Source organism: Caretta caretta, chromosome 1, assembly GCF_965140235.1.
Source record: "Caretta caretta isolate rCarCar2 chromosome 1, rCarCar1.hap1, whole genome shotgun sequence".
NCBI lineage: Eukaryota > Metazoa > Chordata > Testudines > Cheloniidae > Caretta > Caretta caretta.
In genome coordinates, this window is record NC_134206.1 from 186,759,585 (window position 1) to 186,778,921 (window position 19,337).

The 19,337-nt window shown below is 43.3% G+C and overlaps 1 protein-coding gene across 2 annotated transcripts in view; it reads left to right on the top strand.

Annotated features, from left to right (window-relative positions):
* ADPRH (ADP-ribosylarginine hydrolase) overlaps window positions 1-18,388 on the top strand; it is a 24,936-nt gene extending 6,548 nt beyond the window's left edge. For both annotated transcript variants that reach the window (XM_048869347.2, XM_075117929.1), the window contains 3 exons: window positions 10,995-11,340; window positions 13,922-14,282; window positions 16,581-18,388. In XM_048869347.2, the coding sequence (XP_048725304.2) occupies window positions 10,995-11,340; window positions 13,922-14,282; window positions 16,581-16,980 (1,107 nt within the window). In that variant the 3' untranslated portion in view covers window positions 16,981-18,388. The remainder of the gene's footprint in view (window positions 1-10,994; window positions 11,341-13,921; window positions 14,283-16,580) is intronic.
* Window positions 18,389-19,337: the final 949 nt, after the last annotated feature.

The following is a 19,337-nucleotide window of genomic DNA, read 5'->3' on the forward strand; positions in this document are numbered from 1 at the left end:
TACTAATAAATGTGGCGTTTTGCCTTATTCCCCCTGAAAAGATCCTGTACGGTACTTTAAGTACAACACAGTAACAAAAATTAAAATACTGAAAATGGATGCCCCCCTTCAGCCACCGACTCATCGCTTGCCTCCTCAGCCCCCTTCCCCCACCGCCAGCTCATCTGCCCCCAGCCACTGGCCTCTTCACCACCCCGCCTGCCCACCCACCCACTGGTTGGCCAGCCAGCCATTTGCTTGCCCCACCCCGCCGCTTGCCTACACCCCCCGCAGGCAGCACAGTAAGCCCACGGGGGCCGCATGTTGTGCAGGCCTGGCCTAGCACATCAAATTAACCTAGTTTTGGTTCATGCTTCTGAAGATATGGCCAATCCAGACCTGAAGATTTTCTTCACAGCTTTGCAGGAAATACATAAATATTTCACAGACGAGCCATCGATGTGGAAAACCTAATGATTAAGTCTAAAAATAATCTTGATCTTCAAACTCTTGCTTGAGAGAGTACAGTTTTACAAAGAGAAGAGGAACTTGATGATGCGCTGTAGGGCCCTGAAGTCGCTGTCAGGACTGATGCAGCAGCTGAAATGGAACAGGCTTCTAAAGAATGAAGGAGACCTTTTATATCGAACAGCACTCTGCAAGACTAGATGGGCAGCGCAAATGAAAGCCATTGAGGCAACTATAGTAAATGCATTAGAGTATTATTGAATGCCAAGAAGATGAAATTGTGGCTGAATGCAGGAGTAGTGAGGACATATATTGAGCAAAAAGCAACATGTCTGATGGATTGGCTGTTCTACCTCAGTCTGTTATGGTGGCACAGGATCTTCATTATCATGGCTGCAGTCTCTGGAATCCTTCAGTCATAGAAAATTGACCTGATCCAAGTCCTCCAACACAGTGAATTAGCTCAGCAATCTCAGATCTGAAAAAAATTATGCGGGAAATTGTAAAAATCTCAGACCAGGTCAGAAGCAATGAGTTATGGAAATACAAACTATCCAAGCCACAGGAAGAGATGTGTACTATGCATGTATGATGCATTTGTACACAATTGTGTGTTAGAAACAAAGGAGAACCATCAAAGGAAATATTTTGAGGTCTTAGATATGATCAGTGAACTAAAATCTCAGTGTGAGGGAATTCAAGAGGTAGCTGCTTGATTTGGTTTTATCCATCCCAGGTGACTTCAAAAATATAACTTTAGCAGAGTCAAAGTGAAAGGTCTTAAACTTATGGGGAAATATTAATTTTTCTTTAGATTTGGTTCATGAGATTGTAAAATTATTCATCTTGAAAAACAAAGGACACAGAGGTGTTCGGTTTGTCCCTTGGAGTCCAGAGTTACTTGAATTTCATAGTGTCAAGTTATCCCGGTGATGTTTTACCAGAAATGGAAATAATTGTGTTGACTCTCACCCTGCTCATTGGAGTGCCTTGCGCTGAATGTGAAATGAGCACATTAAGATGTGTCAAAAATTATGTGTGTTCAGCACTACCACAGACACAGTTGAGTGATCTTGCTCTCCTTCCAACAGAGAAAGACAAGACAGCCTCATAAAACAATTGGCCAAGGAAAAGTATTGCCATTGATGTGAGGTTCCAGTAATTGAGAATACGCAAACCAACACAGTTTGGGTGAGATTCCACGTAGGTTTGGGCCTGTGATTTTTGTTTTATTTGTTTACTTTAAACTTTTTATATTAAAAAAAGCCTAAGGCGATGTGGCTATGCTGCATATTTGCTGACCATGTTCCGACCTTAAAATCTGCCCCTAAGTTTGGCCTATCCTGGTTCTCTGTTTTTGGATGGATTGTGAGTTTTATGTTGTGTTAAAGCACCCAAGGCTTAAGATGGGATTTTTTTAAAAATAAATCTAAAACCAAATTTCTAAAAAATCCCTTGACTCACTTAGAATGACTAACTCACACAAGCTGATCTGATGCTGACTTCCTGTGTGATTTCTGCCAAGTTGCCAAACTGCTCTGTCCTTGCTCACAGAGTGTCTTAGGTAAATGTCCCCTAAATTGGTATTAAATTATACCAAGGGTTGGAGCACTAGTGTAGACCGACCACTGGCATTTTAAGCACAGAATTGTCTAGATCTATCCTGAGCATGGTCAGGCAACAGGCTGGTTCATAGAATCATAGAATACAGGGCTGGAAGGGACCTCAGGAGGTCATCTAGTCCAACCCCCTGCTCAAAGCAGGACCAATCCCCAACTAAATCATCCCAGCCAGGGCTTCGTCAAGCCTGACCGTAAAAACCTCAAAGGAAGGAGATTCCACCACCTCCCTAGGTAACACACTCCAGTGCTTCACCACCCTCCTAGTAAAAAAGTTTTTCCTAATATCCCAACCTAGATCTCCCCCACTGCAACTTGAGACCATTACTCCTTGTTCTGTCATCTGCTACCACTGAGAACCGTCTAGATTCATCCTCTTTGGAACCCCCTTTCAGGTAATTGAAAGCAGCTATCAAATCCCCCCCTCATTCTTCTCTTCTGCAGACTAAACAATCACAGTTCCCTCAGCCTCTCCTCATAAGTCATGTGTTCCAGTCCCCTCATCATTTTTGTTGCCCTCCGCTGGACGTTTTCCAATTTTTCCACATCCTTCTTGTAGTGTGGGGCCCAAAGCTGGACACAGTACTCCAGATGAGGCCTTACCAATGTCGAATAGAAGGGAATGATCATGTCCCTCGATCTGCTGGCCATGTCCCTGCTTATACAGCCCACAATGCCATTAGCCTTTTTGGCAACAAGGGCACACTGTTGACTCTTAAAACCCCTGGGCCCTGTCTACACTATTGCTCTAGCCAATGCTCGACCTGCAATAGACTCATAGATATTAAGGTCAGAAGGGACCATTATGATCATCTAGTCTGACCTGCACAATGCAGGCCACAGAATCTCACCCACCCACTCCTGCAATAAACCTCTCACCTATGTCTGAGCTATTGAAGTTCTCAAATCATGGTTTAAAGACTTCAAGGTGCAGAGAATCCTCCAGCAAGTGACCCGTGCCCCATGCTACAGAGGAAGGCGAAAAACCCCCAAGGCCTCTTCCAATCTGCCCTGGAGGAAAATTCCTTCCCAACCCCAAATATGGCGATCAGCTGAACCCTGAGCATGTGGGCAAGATTCACCAGCCAGATACCCAGGAAAGAATTCTCCGTAGTAACTCAGATCCCACCCCATCTAACATCCCATCAGAAGCCATTGGGCCTATTTACCATGAATAGTTAAAGATCAGTTAATTGCCAAAATCATGTTATCCCATCATACCATCTGTTCCATAAACTTATCGAGGTTAATCTTGAAGCCAGATAGGTCTTTTGCCCTCACTGCTTCCCTTGGAAGGCTATTCCAGAACTTCACTCCTCTGATGGTTAGAAACCTTTGTCTAATTTCAAGTCTAAACTTCCCGATGGCCAGTTTATATCCATTTGTTCTTGTGTCCACATTGGTACTGAGCTTAAATAATTCCTCTCTCTCGCTGGTATTTATCCCTCTGATATATTTATAAAGAGCAATCATATCTTCCCCTCAACCTTCTTTTGGTTAGGCTAAACAAGCCAAGCTCCTTGAGTCTCCTTTCATAAGACAGGGTTTCCATTCCTCGAATCATCCTAGTAGCCCTTCTCTGTACCTGTTCCAGTTTGAATTCATCCTTCTTAAACATGGGAGACCAGAACTGCACACAGTATTCCAGGTGAGGTCTCACCAGTGCCTTGTATAACGGTATTAACACCTCCTTATCTCTACTGGAAATACCTCGCCTGATGGATCCCAAGACCACATTAGCTTTTTTTCATGGCCATATCACATTGACAGCTCATAGTCATCCTGTGGTCAACCAATATTCCAAGGTTCTTCTCCTCCTCCGTTACTTCTAATTGTTGCGTCCCCAGCTTATAACTAAAATTCTTGTTATTAATCCCTAAATGCATGATTTTACACTTTCCACTATTAAATTTCATCCTATTACTATTACTCCAGTTTACAAGGTCATCCAGATCCTCCTGTATGATATCCCGGTCCTTCTCTAAATTGGCAATACCTCCCAGCTTTGTATCATCCGCAAACTTTATTAGCGTACACCCACTTTTTGTGCTGAGGTAAGTAATAAAAAGATTGGTCCCAAAACCGATCCCTGAGGAACTCCACTGGTAACCTCCCTCCAGTCTGACAGTTCACCTTTCAGTAGGACCCGCTGTAGTCTCCCTTTTAACCAATTCCTTATCCACCTTTCAATTTTCATAATGATCCCTATCTTTTCCAATTTAACTAATAATTCCCCATGTAGCACGGTATCAAATGCCTTACTGAAATCTAGGTAAATTAGATCCACTGTGTTTCATAGAATATCAGGATTGGAAGGGACCTCAGGAGGTCATCTAGTCCAACCCCCTGCTCAAAGCAGGACCAATCCCCAACTAAATCAATGTCAGGTGATTGTTTCTTGAGCCAAATGATCACTTCCTTATTTAAAAATGTCACCTTGCTCTCCCACATGGAAACAATTAAGAATCTCTTCTAAAAACAGACTCCCTGTCTCTCCAGTAGAGTTCATCAGTCAGGAGATACATGAATTGGATTCAGAAGGAGTGGCCTGGAATACCTCCTGCAAGTCATACTGGCTAAAATTCAAGCAAAGAAAATTCTGTTCCTGTCCAGAACTAGCTCTGCCTCCAAACAATCCAAAAAGTTCAGTCTGAATACAAATGATCTCATCATGGAGATTTAAAAAAAACCAACCAACCAACCAAAGCACTCCTCACAACAAACAATACACAACAGTCAGTGCTGTAGACAGTTATGATTCACCATGCTACCCACCACTTGGGTCTGCTGACTGGAAGTTTGTGGAAGCAAAGAACTGCTGCCTGGATTCCTATTCAGCCAAGACTACATATCAAAAAGATGGGTTCAGACTGGGATTTTGACCCCTAGAACCTAGCCATCCTCCTTCATGCTTCACCTGTTTCAGGCAATGTGTATACCAAGGTGCCGTATGATGAAGAAGCCAAGAAAGATGGCATTTGGTGGCCATAATATGACAATCATGGAAAAGTAACCTTCTGCTTGTCTACCAATATCCTCTCCTCCTTTACAACCACTTCCTACAACACAATTTTCCTGCAATATTTTTGTCCTCGCCAAGCATCTCTCTACATTCTCCCATAACTGAATTGTGCATTGTAGATTTTTGTAATAAGCCCTGTGGGGTAAGAAAAGTGACCTGTCCATGAAGTACCATGTGATTACACATCTTTAGGAGACACTAGCCAACAGACAGCAAAATTCAAATTTTGTGGAGAATGGTATGTGCACCAAGTGATGCAGGGAACTCATGTTTCCTTTGTCTAAAAAATCTGTTACTTTCTCAAAGAAGGAGATCAGGTTGGTTTGGCACAATCTACCTTTTGTAAAATCATGTTGTATTTTGTCCCATTTACCATTGACCTCAATGTCCTTAACTACTTTCTCCTTCAAAATTTTTTCCAAGACCTTGCATACTACAGATGTCAAACTAACAGGCCTGTAGTTACCTGGATCACTTTGTTTTCCTTTCTTAAAAATAGGAACTATGTTAGCAATTCTCCAGTCATACCGTACAAACCCTGAGTTTACAGATTCATTAAAAAATCTTGCTAATGGACTTGCAATTTCATGTGCCAGTTCCTTTAATATTCTCAAATGAAGATTATCTGGGCCCCCCAATTTAGTCCCATTAAGCTATTCGAGTTTGGCTTCTATCTCGGATATGGTAATATCTACCTCTGTATCCTCATTCCCATTTGTCATGTTACCATTCTCACTAAGTTCCTCATTAAAGACTGAGGCAAAGTATTTGTTCAGATATTGGGCCATGCCTACATTATCCTTAACCTCCACTCCATCCTCAGGGTTTAGCGGTCTCACCTCTTCTTTCCTTTTTTTCTTCTTCTTCTTTATATGGCTATAGAACCTTTTACTACTGGTTTTAATTCCCTTTGCAAGGTTCAACTCTACATGACTTTTAGTCTCTCACGTTATCACTACATGTTCTGACCTCAATAAGGTAGCTTTCCTTGCTGATTGCTCCCATCTTCCACTCCTTGTATGCTTTCTGCTTTTTTCTAATCACCTCTCTGAGATGCTTGCTCATCCAGCTTGTTCTACAACTCCTATCTATGAATTTGTTCCCCTTTCTTGGGATGCAGGCTTCTGATAGCTTCTGCAACTTTGACTTGAAGTAATCCCAGGCCTCCTCCGCCTTTAGATCCATAAGTGCTTCAATCCAATCCACTTCCCTAACCAATTTCCTTAATGTTTTAAAGTTAGCCGTTTTGAAATCAAAAACCCTGGTCGCAGATTTATTTTTGTTTATCCTTCCATTCAGTTTGAACTGAATTAGCTCAAGATCACTCGAGCCAAGCTTGTCCCCTACAACCATTTCTTCTATGAGGTCCTCACTACTACTCACCAAAACCAAATCTAAAATGGCATCCCCTCTTGTTGGTTCAGCAACTACTTGATGAAAGAATCCATCAGGTATCGCATCTAGGAAAATCTGAGCCCTGTTATTATTACTAGCACTTGTCCTCCAGTCTATATCTGGGAAGTTAAAGACTCCCATGATCACACAGTTCCCATTAGTATTTACTTCATTAAAAACATTTAAAGAGGTCTCTATCCATATCTACATTAGATCCAGGTAGTCTATAGCACACCCCAAGCACTATCACAGGGGAGGCTCTAGAATCTTTCTTTCCCAATGTGATTTTTGCCCAGACAGACTCTGTCTTATCCATTCCATCGCTTCTTATTTCTTTACATTCTACCTCATCATTGATATACAATGCTACTCCACCACCTTTACCTTTATTTCTTTCCCAAACAGCACATACCCTTCAATATCGGTACTCCAGTCATGACTACTGTTCCACCATGTTTCTGTTATCCCTATAATATCTGGTTTCACTTCCTGCACCGTTAGCTCTAGTTCCTCCATTTTGTTACCTAGGCTCCTCGCATTGGTGTACAAACATGGGAGGCTTGTCTAAAATTCCTGATGCAGATGCAGCCTCTGTACCTCTGTCATAAATATAAAGGGAAGGGTAAACCCCTTTAAAATCCCTCCTGGCCAGAGGAAAAATCCTCTCACCTGTAAAGGGTTAAGAAGCTAAAGGTAACCTTGCTGGCACCTGACCAAAATGACCAATGAGGAGACAAGATACTTTCAAAAGCTGGGAGAAGGGAGAGAAACAAAGGGTCTGTGTCTGTCTGTATGCTGCTTTTGCCCGGGATAGAACAGGAATGGAGTCTTAGAACTTTTAGTAAGTAATCTAGCTAGGTATGTGTTAGATTATGATTTCTTTAAATGGCTGAGAAAAGAACTGTGCTGAATAGAATGACTATCCCTGTCTGTGTGTCTTTTTTGTAACTTAAGGTTTTGCCTAGAGGGATTCTCTATGTTTTGAATCTAATTACCCTGTAAGGTATCTACCATCCTGATTTTACAGAGGTGATTCCTTTACTTCTATTAAAAGTCTTCTTGTAAGAAAACTGAATGCTTTTTCATTGTTCTAAGATCCAAGGGTTTGGTCTGTGGTCACCTATGCAAATTGGTGAGGATTTTTACCAAACCTTCCTCAGGAAGTGGGGTGCAAGGGTTGGGAGGATTTTGGGGGGAAAGACGTGTCCAAACTACGTTTCCCAGTAAACCCAGTTAAAGTTTAGTGGTGGCAGTGGAAATTCCAAGGGCAAAGGGTAAAATTAATTTGTACCTTGGGGAAGTTTTAACCTAAGCTGGTAAAAGTAAGCTTAGGAGGTTTTCATGCAGGTCCCCACATCTGTACCCTAGAGTTCAGAGTGGGGAAGGAACCTTGACAGCCTCCATCTGTAAGTTTTCCTACTTGTCCTCTTCTTGCATTTAAGCGTCTTCAGTGATTTTGCACAGGTGCAACTGATTGAAACTAAGTATGCAAAGGCCTGATGTGCAGAAAGGAATAGGCGCCAGTTCACACTTGCAACTGGGCTGGTTCTGCAGGGATTGCAGAAGTGAAATGTAGCAGAAAGAAAGGGGTTTCACTAAACTAAACAGATCCAACTCTGAATATACACACGGGGTAGATCGAGGCAATAAGGGGTCATTTCTATAAAATTCAATGGCAAAAAAAACTACATGCCGGCAGAGTTAGGGTTGCTTGGCGGCATGTCATCCCCTTGCAGAACGCTAAGTGGAGCAAAAGTCAAACTTCTAAAAACCAGGAAACGTAGAATTAAGGCTGTCCATGCAATCTTAACTCTGCCTTATTTCAGCAATGCTCTAATATGCCCTATCACACATACCTTTACTCTGCTAACCCCACAGTTGCTGAATGGTTTAAACCTTTCACCTGTTTTTGCAACCCATGTACTCTCACTCACATGAATCCATCTAATGCTATTAAAGGACAAAAAGGGAAAAAGTTGGATGAGCACTAGCTCCCTCAGATCCTAGCACTCACAGAGAGGGCAGCGAGAGGGATTCAGATACCCCCAAAGCAACAAGGCCTCCCACACCTCAGCTCATGAGAGGAAAAGGTGGGGGGCTCAGCCCCCCCCCCGCCCAAGGGGCAAGAGCCCTTCAGATTTGGGCACACACATGGGAGGGAAGAATGTGGGGCTCACAGGTGCCCGTCTGTATTCTCCCCCAGTTCCATGCCATTCATCCCAACAATTCAGTATCCTGCCCTTCCAATTTCCCTAACCCTCACGCCTCCCTCAACTGCACCCCCAACCTCTCTCTCCTCTATCACCCATCTCCAGCTATCCTTCTCCCCTTGCTGCAGCCCCAAACCCCTCTCCCCTTGTTCCCCCACTGCTCTGCGCCTTAATGCCCCTCCCTCCCAGGAAGCATTCATATGTTTAATTCCTGCCTCCCACCGTCATGGAGTGTATGTACCCCATGCTGGCCCAACAACCAAAGGGTTAATACAGGCACTGCTGACTGGCAGCCTCACAGCAGCTGGAAGGATAAAAGGGCTGGGACGCAGAGGGGTAGGGTGGCTAACAGAGGAGCGAGTAGACTGGCGAAAGGAACTCCTGTCAGCAAACTGCTAGAGAGCTACCAAGGGACAACACCCCAGGAAGGGTGGAACAGACCAAGAGGCTGAAGAGCCTGCAGTGACCTGGGGGAAGGTTGCTGGTGCCCTGAACTCCTTCCTGAGTCAATGAACTCAGATCCTGCTTGTCTAGCTTGAGGGCCCTGAGCTGGAACCCAGTGCAGTGGTGAGCTACCCTACCAACTGGCCCCGAGAACAGAGAGGTTTATTCAGATTCCTAGGCGCCAGGAATAGACTGATAGCCCCGCTAATGCTGAGTGTTCCAGTGCCATGTCCCACTTGGCCGCACCAACTCCACCCTCTCTCCCAAAAATCCCCTGCCACCTATGACTCTCAAATTGTAGCCACTTAGTCCAAACCTTTTGTTTTAGGTGTGGGCTTATGATTAACTTACTCTTAGTTATGTTAATTGCAGGGTGACTGCACAGCTGTTTGTCTCAATGAGATCTGTGATTCATCCAGTCATTAGTACCCCTCAGTTGAACAGTACAAGGCAGAAGGAAATCAGTTTTGGTGGGGAGAGGCTGTAACTCGGCAACCCCTTGGTCAAAAGACCCCAAGTCTGGATCTCTAAGCCTGTGCCCCCATGAGGCACACCCAATTTCAAAGCAATCTGAGGAACTGTTTGGATTTTAGAACCCTTCCAAGCGTCGGCCTTTAAAGCCTATAAAATGGAAGGAAAGGAAACCCTCTAGCCATTGTTCTGTATTGGCGGGTATGAACTGTAAACAATGTACATTTTCTCAAATCTTGTCCTCAGTTTGTATCCCCCAAAGATTTAGTGGGTGTCACCACTATCTTGGGTAAAACTAGACAGATTGAGACCATTTTGAACTGCCTCACATCAATAGTTTTAGCTCTAGCTCTGTGCAAAAAAACCCCTACACCACAACAACCAACTGCAGATAGAAACTTTTTGAAAAATGGTTATTTTTTTCAGGTCCTAAGCCTTTATAGCCCCTACCCTGCACTCTCTTGAGGCACACCAAATTTCAAAGGACTCCTACTAAGCATGTCAACTTTAGAAGACTTAAAAATGTTGATCTTTAAATGGAAGTTGTAATATAATGTTAACTCTGGGGCGCTGCTGGACCACTATAATTACTCTTCAGAGTGCAACTGTACTTCATTTTTGTTTTAAATCACTTTCTTAACCTATAGCAATTGATTAATACATTAACCTTTCACTCTTGATATGGTTTTCTTTTTGCATTTTTCTCAGACAATAAAAATAGACCAAACAATTTCATGTTCAGGCTCTTAAGCATTTATCAAAATGTTACTATAACAAGGTGGCAAATCCTGCAGGGGGATATATGTTGTCTGGTTTTTGAATAAAGAAATGTTGGGTTAGCTTTATTTAACTACAGATTTAATACAAAACCACTTAACCAACCAACCTGAGGGTGTTATATGGATCACACTTTTTTAAAAAAACAAAACCAATCAATCCAAATTTTAATACTTATAAATAACTTTATTCTCAATTGCATCTGTAATTTACCTGGGCCAGGATGGCAGCAGCTGAATGTAGTTGGGAATAAGAATGTGTACTTTGTCAGATCCTGAGAGAAACATGCTATAGGCCAAGGCCTAGAAGCTTGTATGATGGAAGGCTGGTGTGGGATCTACTCTTGGTTCAGAACAGGGTTTGAATTTATATTGGTTTCCCAGTAGAACACCCACAGGCCATTCCCTACTCAGAAGCTAAACTAACCATACAGATTGTGAGGCAAAGTGTGCAAATACTGCATTTCAGAGCTATTTGTGCAAGTTAAATTGCCCAACAGGTGCAGAAAGGCTGAATGCTCCAGCTCTTAAGACTTTGAGTATGACTCTTGCTTGACTAGATACACAATGAAGCACCCTCCCAAACTAATAATATTTGTTTGATTTTCAGAGTCCACGAAGCGGAGCCACCCTGAGGCACAGCATGAGTTCAGGTCTGATTGAGAACTATGTGGCAGCCATGGTGCTGAGCGCAGTTGGTGATACCCTGGGCTATTACAATAGAAAATGGGAGTTCCTGCAGAATGGCCAGGAGATTCACAGGCAGGTTGCACAGAAGGGGGGGCTGGGAAACATCAGTATAGCAGGCTGGAAAGTCAGCGATGACACAGTGATGCACTTGGCTACAGCTGAAGCTCTGGTAGCTGCTGGGAAACAGCCAAGTTTTCCAGAGCTCTATTCCCTTATAGCAAAGCACTACAAGGACTGTATGGATGACATGGCTGGCAGATCTCCAGGTAATCCTTCTGAAATTGTATCTGTACCATACAAAACAACGTTTCCTTCCTCAGTCTAATTTTCTCTCTCTCATTCCTTCTTTAGTTAAGGCTGCCAGAGAGTTGCCACTGTTTATAGTTGCTTATAACTTTACCAAACTAAGTGTTCAGGCTGAAATTTTCCATGTGAGTTGTCTGCATCAGACTGATTTTTCTGAAAAGTTTCAAATAAAACGGTTCTGCCATTTCCAAGAACAAGGTTGGGAAAAAGACATTGTTTTGCTAATATTCTTACAACAGTTTCTTCGAGAAGTTCTAGCATCTCCGTGTTTGGATCTGGGACATGAAATTTGGCAGGGAGGTGACCTTTATGTCAGGGATATGCCTTTGCAATTTCTGTGAAAAATATGCCCACATATGGCCCAGTTATAAGCCTTTTGGGAAAAAAAAAATTTCACTTTTACATATGCTCAGTAAAGACGTTGTAGAGTTTGGCAGCTACATTCCCTGAAGATTCTGTCTGCACCGAGCATGCTCCAGCCCAGGGTGGAAGGGGCTAAACAGGATATGACTGTCCCTGCAGTTGCTGCTGGGGGCCACTATAGGGCCTGGCATCAGACCTGAGAGCAGGAAGCCTTTTTGTCCTGTGCTCTCAATGCCTCCCCATCCCCGCCCTGCTGGCACCCTAGCAGTGTGGAGGAGAAAGCAGCCTGATCCAAATGCGGAGTTGACAAGAGCTGGATTGGGGAGGGGCAATGGAGGAAGTAGATTGGAACAAACTGTGCGGGGCTGGGGAGAAAGACTGGAACTGGCTGGGTAAATTGACTGGCTATATAAGTAATACAATCAAAATAAAATATTTCAACCTTATCAGTGAAATTTTTGGCATTTCTGTTCCATGGGAAATTTCAGCTTTTCATTTGGATACAGAACTAGTAGGGGTTTTGTTTGTTTATTTTGGGAATATCCTGCGGAATTCCAATGCCCAGGCAGCTGTAGTGACCATGTAATTAAAGATAGTATGATATTGTATATGCACAAGGGAGTCAAATTAAGGTTTCATGGGCTACCTTAATTCTGCCATTTTCTAACTTTTCAGTACTTTGCTTTGCATCCTTAATATTCTTTTAACATACAGTAGAAACTCAGAGTTACAAAGTGACGAGTCAACCACACACCTGATTTTAAACCGGAAGCACACAATCAGGCAGCAGCAGGAGAAAAAAACCCCCCAAAACTAATACAGTACAGTACTGTGTTAAATGTAAACTACTAAAGAATAAAGGGAAAGCAACATTTTTCTTCTGCACAGTAAAGTTTCAAAGCCGCATTAAGTCAATGTTCAGTTGTAAACTTTTGAAAGAACAACCATAACATTTTGTTCAGAGTTACAAACAACCTCCATTCCGGTGGCGTTCGTAACTCAGAGGTTCTGCTGTAGTTTTTGGTATGCAGTATACATCTTGTGCATACACATATACACAAAAATAAATTTTAAACAGATGTGATAAGAAATTAAATACAAGAAAAATGATAAGCCCCATCAAACATTTTTCAAAACCATAATGATCTTTACCGGTAACACCTTAGTATTTAGTAAAATCTAAATCCCTTTTCACTAGTTCTGCTGTTTAATTTTCTGTGTTTTTCCTCAGCAGGACAATGAAAATACAGCAATCACAGTTTAGCCAGTTTTATTTTCCCACACTCGTACAATGCTGCAGTTTGGGTTGCAAACATTCCAGGGGAATATCTGGATGCTTGTGGAATAGGGAAATGGAGACACAAAAGTTACCACTGATGATTTAGACAGCTTTGCAGTTGTTAGGCTATAAATATGCTTTGGACCTCATGACTCTGGGTAAGCCAAAGGAAACTGCAGGTGCCTAGCAGCTTTGTTACCTAAGAAGAGATGGCCTAATTCCCAAAGTATGGATGGATGTACCTTACTTTAGGCACATTGACAATCTTTGCCATTGTCCTAGGTGGTTAAGAGAAAGAATCTCTCTGTAGTTACAGCTGTAGCTAGCTTTCTGTTACAAGACTGATTTTTTTACCCTTATCTTACATGTTCAAAACTTCAGTCATGCTATTTGAAATTTGTCATGTATGTGCTCCTCTGCCAGAGAAGAAGTTTTTAGGAGCTGTCTGACAAAATCTGTTGAGACACACAGTCTGGGGGTGGTGGTGATGGTGGGGCAATCAAAAAAATTGTTTAACTTTTTAAAATTAGTTCTTTGCTTTCACACACTAAATTTGGCCTGAAAATGCCAAACTTGTTTTATTTTGTTGGCTTTGACAAGGACTGAGACTTTGATGCTGTCTTATATATTTCTCTCTCTCTCTCACACACACACACAAATTAAGGTTAGTGTTGTAAGTGAGTTTGGTTTGGGATTATACAAGTTATTTCAGCAGTTGAAGTAGAGAGACATAGGTAAGCGAGGCAAATTAGGTCTTGATATGAAATTAGGAAAGGTACACAGGAAAGCTCCTTCCCTTCCCTGCCTATCCTCTGGCTTTCACCATTCCTCATTCTAAATGAACATTCTGGCCTGTTGATCAAGGCTTCCCTTTATTAGTCTGTTTCCTTCCTGCACAGGTTCTACCTGTGTTCAAAACGCACTGGGCCTGCAGCCAGACAAACCAGATGGCTGGAGGATTCCGTTTAACAAGAATGAAGGAGGATGCGGGGCTGCCATGCGGTCCATGTGCATTGGGCTGAGGTTTTGTCATCCTGAGCAGCTGGACAGCTTGATTCAAGTCAGCATCGAGAGCGGTCGAATGACCCATCATCATCCAACTGGCTACTTGGGATCCCTGGCTTCAGCTCTCTTTACCGCCTATGCTGTGAATCGCAAGCCCCCTCACGGATGGGGGAAGGGACTAATGGAAGTGCTGCCGCAGGCTAAAGTCTACATCCGGAAGTCTGGCTACTTTGTGAAGGAGAACCTGAAGCAGTGGTGAGCTGGGCTGGGTTCTGCTGGTGAGATGACTGGAATTTGTAGGCCCCCAAATGTCTGGTTATCAGTCTCTCCAGACTATCAAATGCAAGGCATTCAGCAACCTCAGCCATGGGGTCTGAACACTGTTCTGTGAAAGGAGTCTGTTTCATGGATCCCAACAAGGAGGGTTTGCTTCATGGCCCTTTTACACTGTCTTTGTGTCAATGAGAACCGGGCCCTAGGATAGGAAAGGTTTGTACCCAATGCCACAGCTTTCCTCTGCCTTGCCCACTCCTGCACGTTCAGGCCTCTCTGCAGTCTTGTTGGAAGGTTATGAAAGTGCTTTACACACCCAGCGACCTAACTCTTCTAAACCCTCTGCGAGGGAGGGAAGTATTGCTGTCCCTATTGTTAGTGTCCAGGTGCTGGGGGCCTACGAGATACAGATCAGGCTAGATGATTTTGTAGTCGCTTCTGGCCTTAAACGCTATGACTGTATGACTTTACAGATGGAGAAAGAGGGGATTAAGCAACTTGTCATCCTCCATACTTCAGTTCTCTAATGAGGCCAAAGAGAGAACCCAGCTCCCTGCATCTCAGCTACAAGACCATCCTTCCTCCCTAGAGCCTGAATGACTAGAGATTGGGGCGGTTACACTAAATAGGGAAAAGCAGTACTTGTGGCACCTTAGAGACTAACAAATTTATTTGAGCATAAGCTTCCGATGAAGTGAGCTGTAGCTCACGAAAGCTTATGCTCAAATAAATTTGTTAGTCTCTAAGGTGCCACAAGTACTCCTTTTCTTTTTGTGAATACAGACTAACATGGCTGCTACTCTGAAACAAAATATGGAGAACTTCAAATAGTTTCAGAGCACTCAAGGGTTCTGATGTTTCTTTGCTAAAACCAATCCTACAGCCTGCAAAACTTATGAGAGAACATGCTTCTCCATGAGCTTTCTACTGGACATCCTGCGAAACAGCCTCTCTGTTCAAACTGTACCGCTGATGTCAGACAGAGCTAGGGAGTGCTGAGGTGATTGAAACAGAGAGGGAGGGAATTATTCATGCTTTTCAGAGTCTAACAAGGTTCTTTCTAAAAAAAGAGGTAGCTTGGGGAGGAGGAAGGGGATTTTAACTTTATCCAAGGTAGTTCACAGTGTCCTAATTAGCTTAAAAACCAACACTTGGGTTCAGTTCCTCAGCTGGAGCGATGCAGATTTACACCAGTTGATGATGATCTTCAACAACAGCTCATTGAATACTAAAGTGATTTGTGAATATTTGTGACTAAGAAACAGCACGTTTGGTTCACTATTCTTTGTGGAGTCATTCACTGGCTATTCAAATGGCTGACAACCATTGGTGAAAAAAAGTGTGAAATTTTCAAGAGTCGCACACAATTTTTAACACCAATGATTATTCATTATTCAGAAATTTCCTGTAAAATTTGTCATCTAATCATGAGGTAGAGATACCAATAAATTCTCCAGTTAGGGTGACCGGATAGCACCTGTGAAAAAATGGGACAGGGGGTGAATAGGTGCCTATATAAGAAAAAGTCCCCCAAAACTGGAGTGTCCCTATAAAATGGGACATCTGGTTACCCTGTCTCCAGTGGACACTTCAGACAAACCATAGGCTGAAATTTGGTTGCGTAAACTGTTTGGCAAATACCAAATTGGCACTAATCAGGATTGGCTCATCTGTAATTCAGAAAAGGGCGGGGAGGCATACAGCTCTATCTTCCATCACTAATAAGCTACCTCAGCTTGGAAGAAAGCAGTCCTGAGGCACCAGGCAAATTAATTTGTTGAGTTGGGGCTGAGGTGGGAAGTTCAGATACACATTTTGAAAGACCCCAGCACATTAGGGTTGGGGGCGAGGGGCAGCTAAAATATTCTGATACGGATCCTGGTTTGGACTCTGAATCCATTCACACACGCAGTTTGTGGAGATTATCTGAGTGCAGGATTTGGGTTCTCTACTTATTTTCTGTCACTTTGAATCCCTTGCAATGCAATGGGTTATTTATCCCTGTCTGTGCATTACTGCCCTCTCCTGGAGGGAAGAGTCAAAGGCTTAAGTGTTCCTCCCTTTGAGTCTCATCCTCTCATCGCCTGTGTGTCGTGCAGCTAATGTCTCCAATTAGACAGGAGAGGTTTGCTGTTTGGTTTAGCAGGTGGGCTGAGTTTTCTTTCTCTCTCTCTCTCTCTCATGTTTTTTGCTGACAGCTGTGGTGTCCATCTAGTTAAACAGAAGTGCTGCCTACTGCTGCCCTGGGACTTTTGCTTACTTTTCTCCCCTGTTTTGTAGGTCCTACTTTGAAGAACGGTGGGAAAAATACCTGGAGTCCAGGGGAATTTCAGATGGAGTGTCTGTTCCTACCTTCCCCCCCGTATATGGCGTGAAGGAGCGAGATGAATTCTATGTTTCCCTGAGCTACTCTGGCTGGGGTGGCAGCAGTGGGCACGATGCCCCAATGATTGCCTACGATGCCATACTTGGTGCTGGAAACTCCTGGACAGAGCTCGCTCACCGGGCTTTTTTCCACGGTGGGGACTCAGATTCTACAGCGGCCATTGCCGCGTGCTGGTGGGGGGCCATGTATGGCTTCGAAGGAGTCAATGTAGCCCTCTATAGAGAACTAGAATACAGAGAGAGGCTGGAGAAAATAGCTAAGGCCTTGTATGAGGTCAGCCAGCCACAGAGCTAGTCCAAGGTGGTGCTAGGAGAGGTGGTTCTAGAGGTCACAAGACAAAACTAAGTTGTACAAACTTCCCTGTATAGCTTGGGCGGGGGGAAAAAAGGGTTAGATTGATTTTGGACTGCACTTTACTGCCCATTCACCCCCATCTCCTGATCCACCCAGGTCTTGCTTGTGCTTTAGCAGTCTGTCTAGCCAATGCCTAGTATTAGAATAACAGGATTAAGGATGAAAGTGTGAGGGGGAAGTGTGGCATAGCAGCTGTGTTCCCTCAGTTTTTTTCCTTTTTTCCTTCCTTTTTTCCTGTTAGCAGAAATGCAATCTGAGAAACACCAGAGAGCAATGCATGGTCAGTCAGGTTTGGATTTTGTCAGTAATTGTAAAAGAATTTGGTCCTGAGTTTGAGTGACATTTAATATTTCTCCACAGAACAGAACCAGCACCGAGCGCGAGTGCGAGCCTTCCCTTCTCTCACATCGCAGTGCGCCTCCCTCAGACACATAGTGAGCACCTTGACAGCTGAGAAGGGAATACAGGCTCTAGGGCCCATTCAAGCCCTGGTCCTAAGGGACCAATTAGTACGAAGCACAAGGGAGGATTTTCACACCTTTAGTGTAGGGAGACACATTTTCCTGCTTTAAGTCTGGTCATTTGGCATTTGTTTAAAACCTAATTTCACAGCGTCTCTAACCAATTGCAGAATTTCAAGACCTTTTGTTATGATTAAATAAAAATGTCATTGTTATCTCTTGCCTACTGCAGTTAAGGGGGAAGTCAAATCCACACACAGTCTTGCCATTCACTTAAGGTAATTCTAACATTAGGGACAGAATTTGCACCTTACTTCATCAAACTGGATCTCGTTATGAAGAATTAGAAATAGGAAATGCCACTTGTTACCATATCCCAGTTAAGAGCTGAGACCTTCAGAGCTGTTGATAGATGTCCTTTTCTCAAAATGTTATGTAACTGCTGATAACACCTTTGAAAGTTTCTTGCTTTTCTGTGCAAACAGCTGAATTGTGTGTGTCTTACTCCCAAGATGGCAGCTTTCAAGCTGATCATCATTTATCCTGTTTAAGATCCTTTACAAAAGAATAAAATCACTATAAAATGTAAGCTGATAATGCAGAACAATTCTGCTCTATGTGAAACCATCTAGATTTGCAAATGAATAGAAGATAACATCTGCTTCACCATGTCAGAGGTTTGCCATTGTGCCTTTTGGTGAATTTGCAGCAGATATCAAGGAAATGCTGGAAGCGTATGAACAAGTTTCCAAATGAGAAGGAAAAGAGATTTGCAGTTCTATACCTTTTGCTTGGGGTGACCTCTGGTTTTTAAGTGCTCTGTCTAGAATTAAATAAAAGCATATATTTGGCAAATGGAAGATAAAGCACATATTTCTCATATGAAACTGTTTATTGGTGTTCCATTTTGTCTTTCATTCTCACATGAAGGAGTTGTATGAATCCCTGACCAAACCCAGCGCTCAGGTCACTGAGGGTACATTTATTCTTCCCTCGAAGCGCTGCAAAGTAATGCGAAGCGCTTTTGTGCTTGCATTGAGGAGACAGGACCCCTGTGCCAAAAAGGACAAAGGTAAAGGCAAGGAGAAGATGGACAGACACGGTTAGGAAAGTGAAGGCCACACACCACTGTTCGTTAAGGAACTGTGCTGAAGTGACACGGAATATAAACTCAGAGCTGAGGTGGTTTGTTTTTGTAAGGTAGTGCAGATGCTACTCCCTCCGCCCACGTATTTCTGCACAAGTCCGGGCTCCCATTGCTATAGCAGTCATGGAAGGATGCATCTGCCCATTTATCAAATTCAGACTCGGAAAACTGTTTCCTACCCCCAAACCTATAGAACAAACCTAAACTAGTACCACAAGAGCAACGTACCTTAGTACAGATTCCTTCCTCTCCAGAGTCCTTCTCAAGGGAACTGCTGAGGAAAACTTTAGTGGTGCACTTGGTCCATGGATCCAGAAGCCCTGCAGTTTTGTGTTTGTATTTACTCATCAAAATGATATACCCTTAGCCTCTCCTTCCCAAAAGAAAGGAAGGGGCTACTATTACTGGGAAAAGAGAATGACGAGAAGTCATGAGCCAGGGCTGTATGGGGGAGACCCCTGTCTTCTGAGAGATGCTTTATCCCAGTTACATAGTGGGCAGGGGATAAACACATGCACATGTGGAAAGCACACATTCAGCAGCTAGGCAACCTGGACCTCAGTGCCCCCCCCCCCCGACTCCCCCTGCCAAAGAACCTCAGGAGACAGGAGTAGGACTGGCTGGAAAAAGCTAGTGTTTCATGACCATTTTTTAAGAAAGAAAAGTTTTTGTTAAAACTTGTGTTTTTT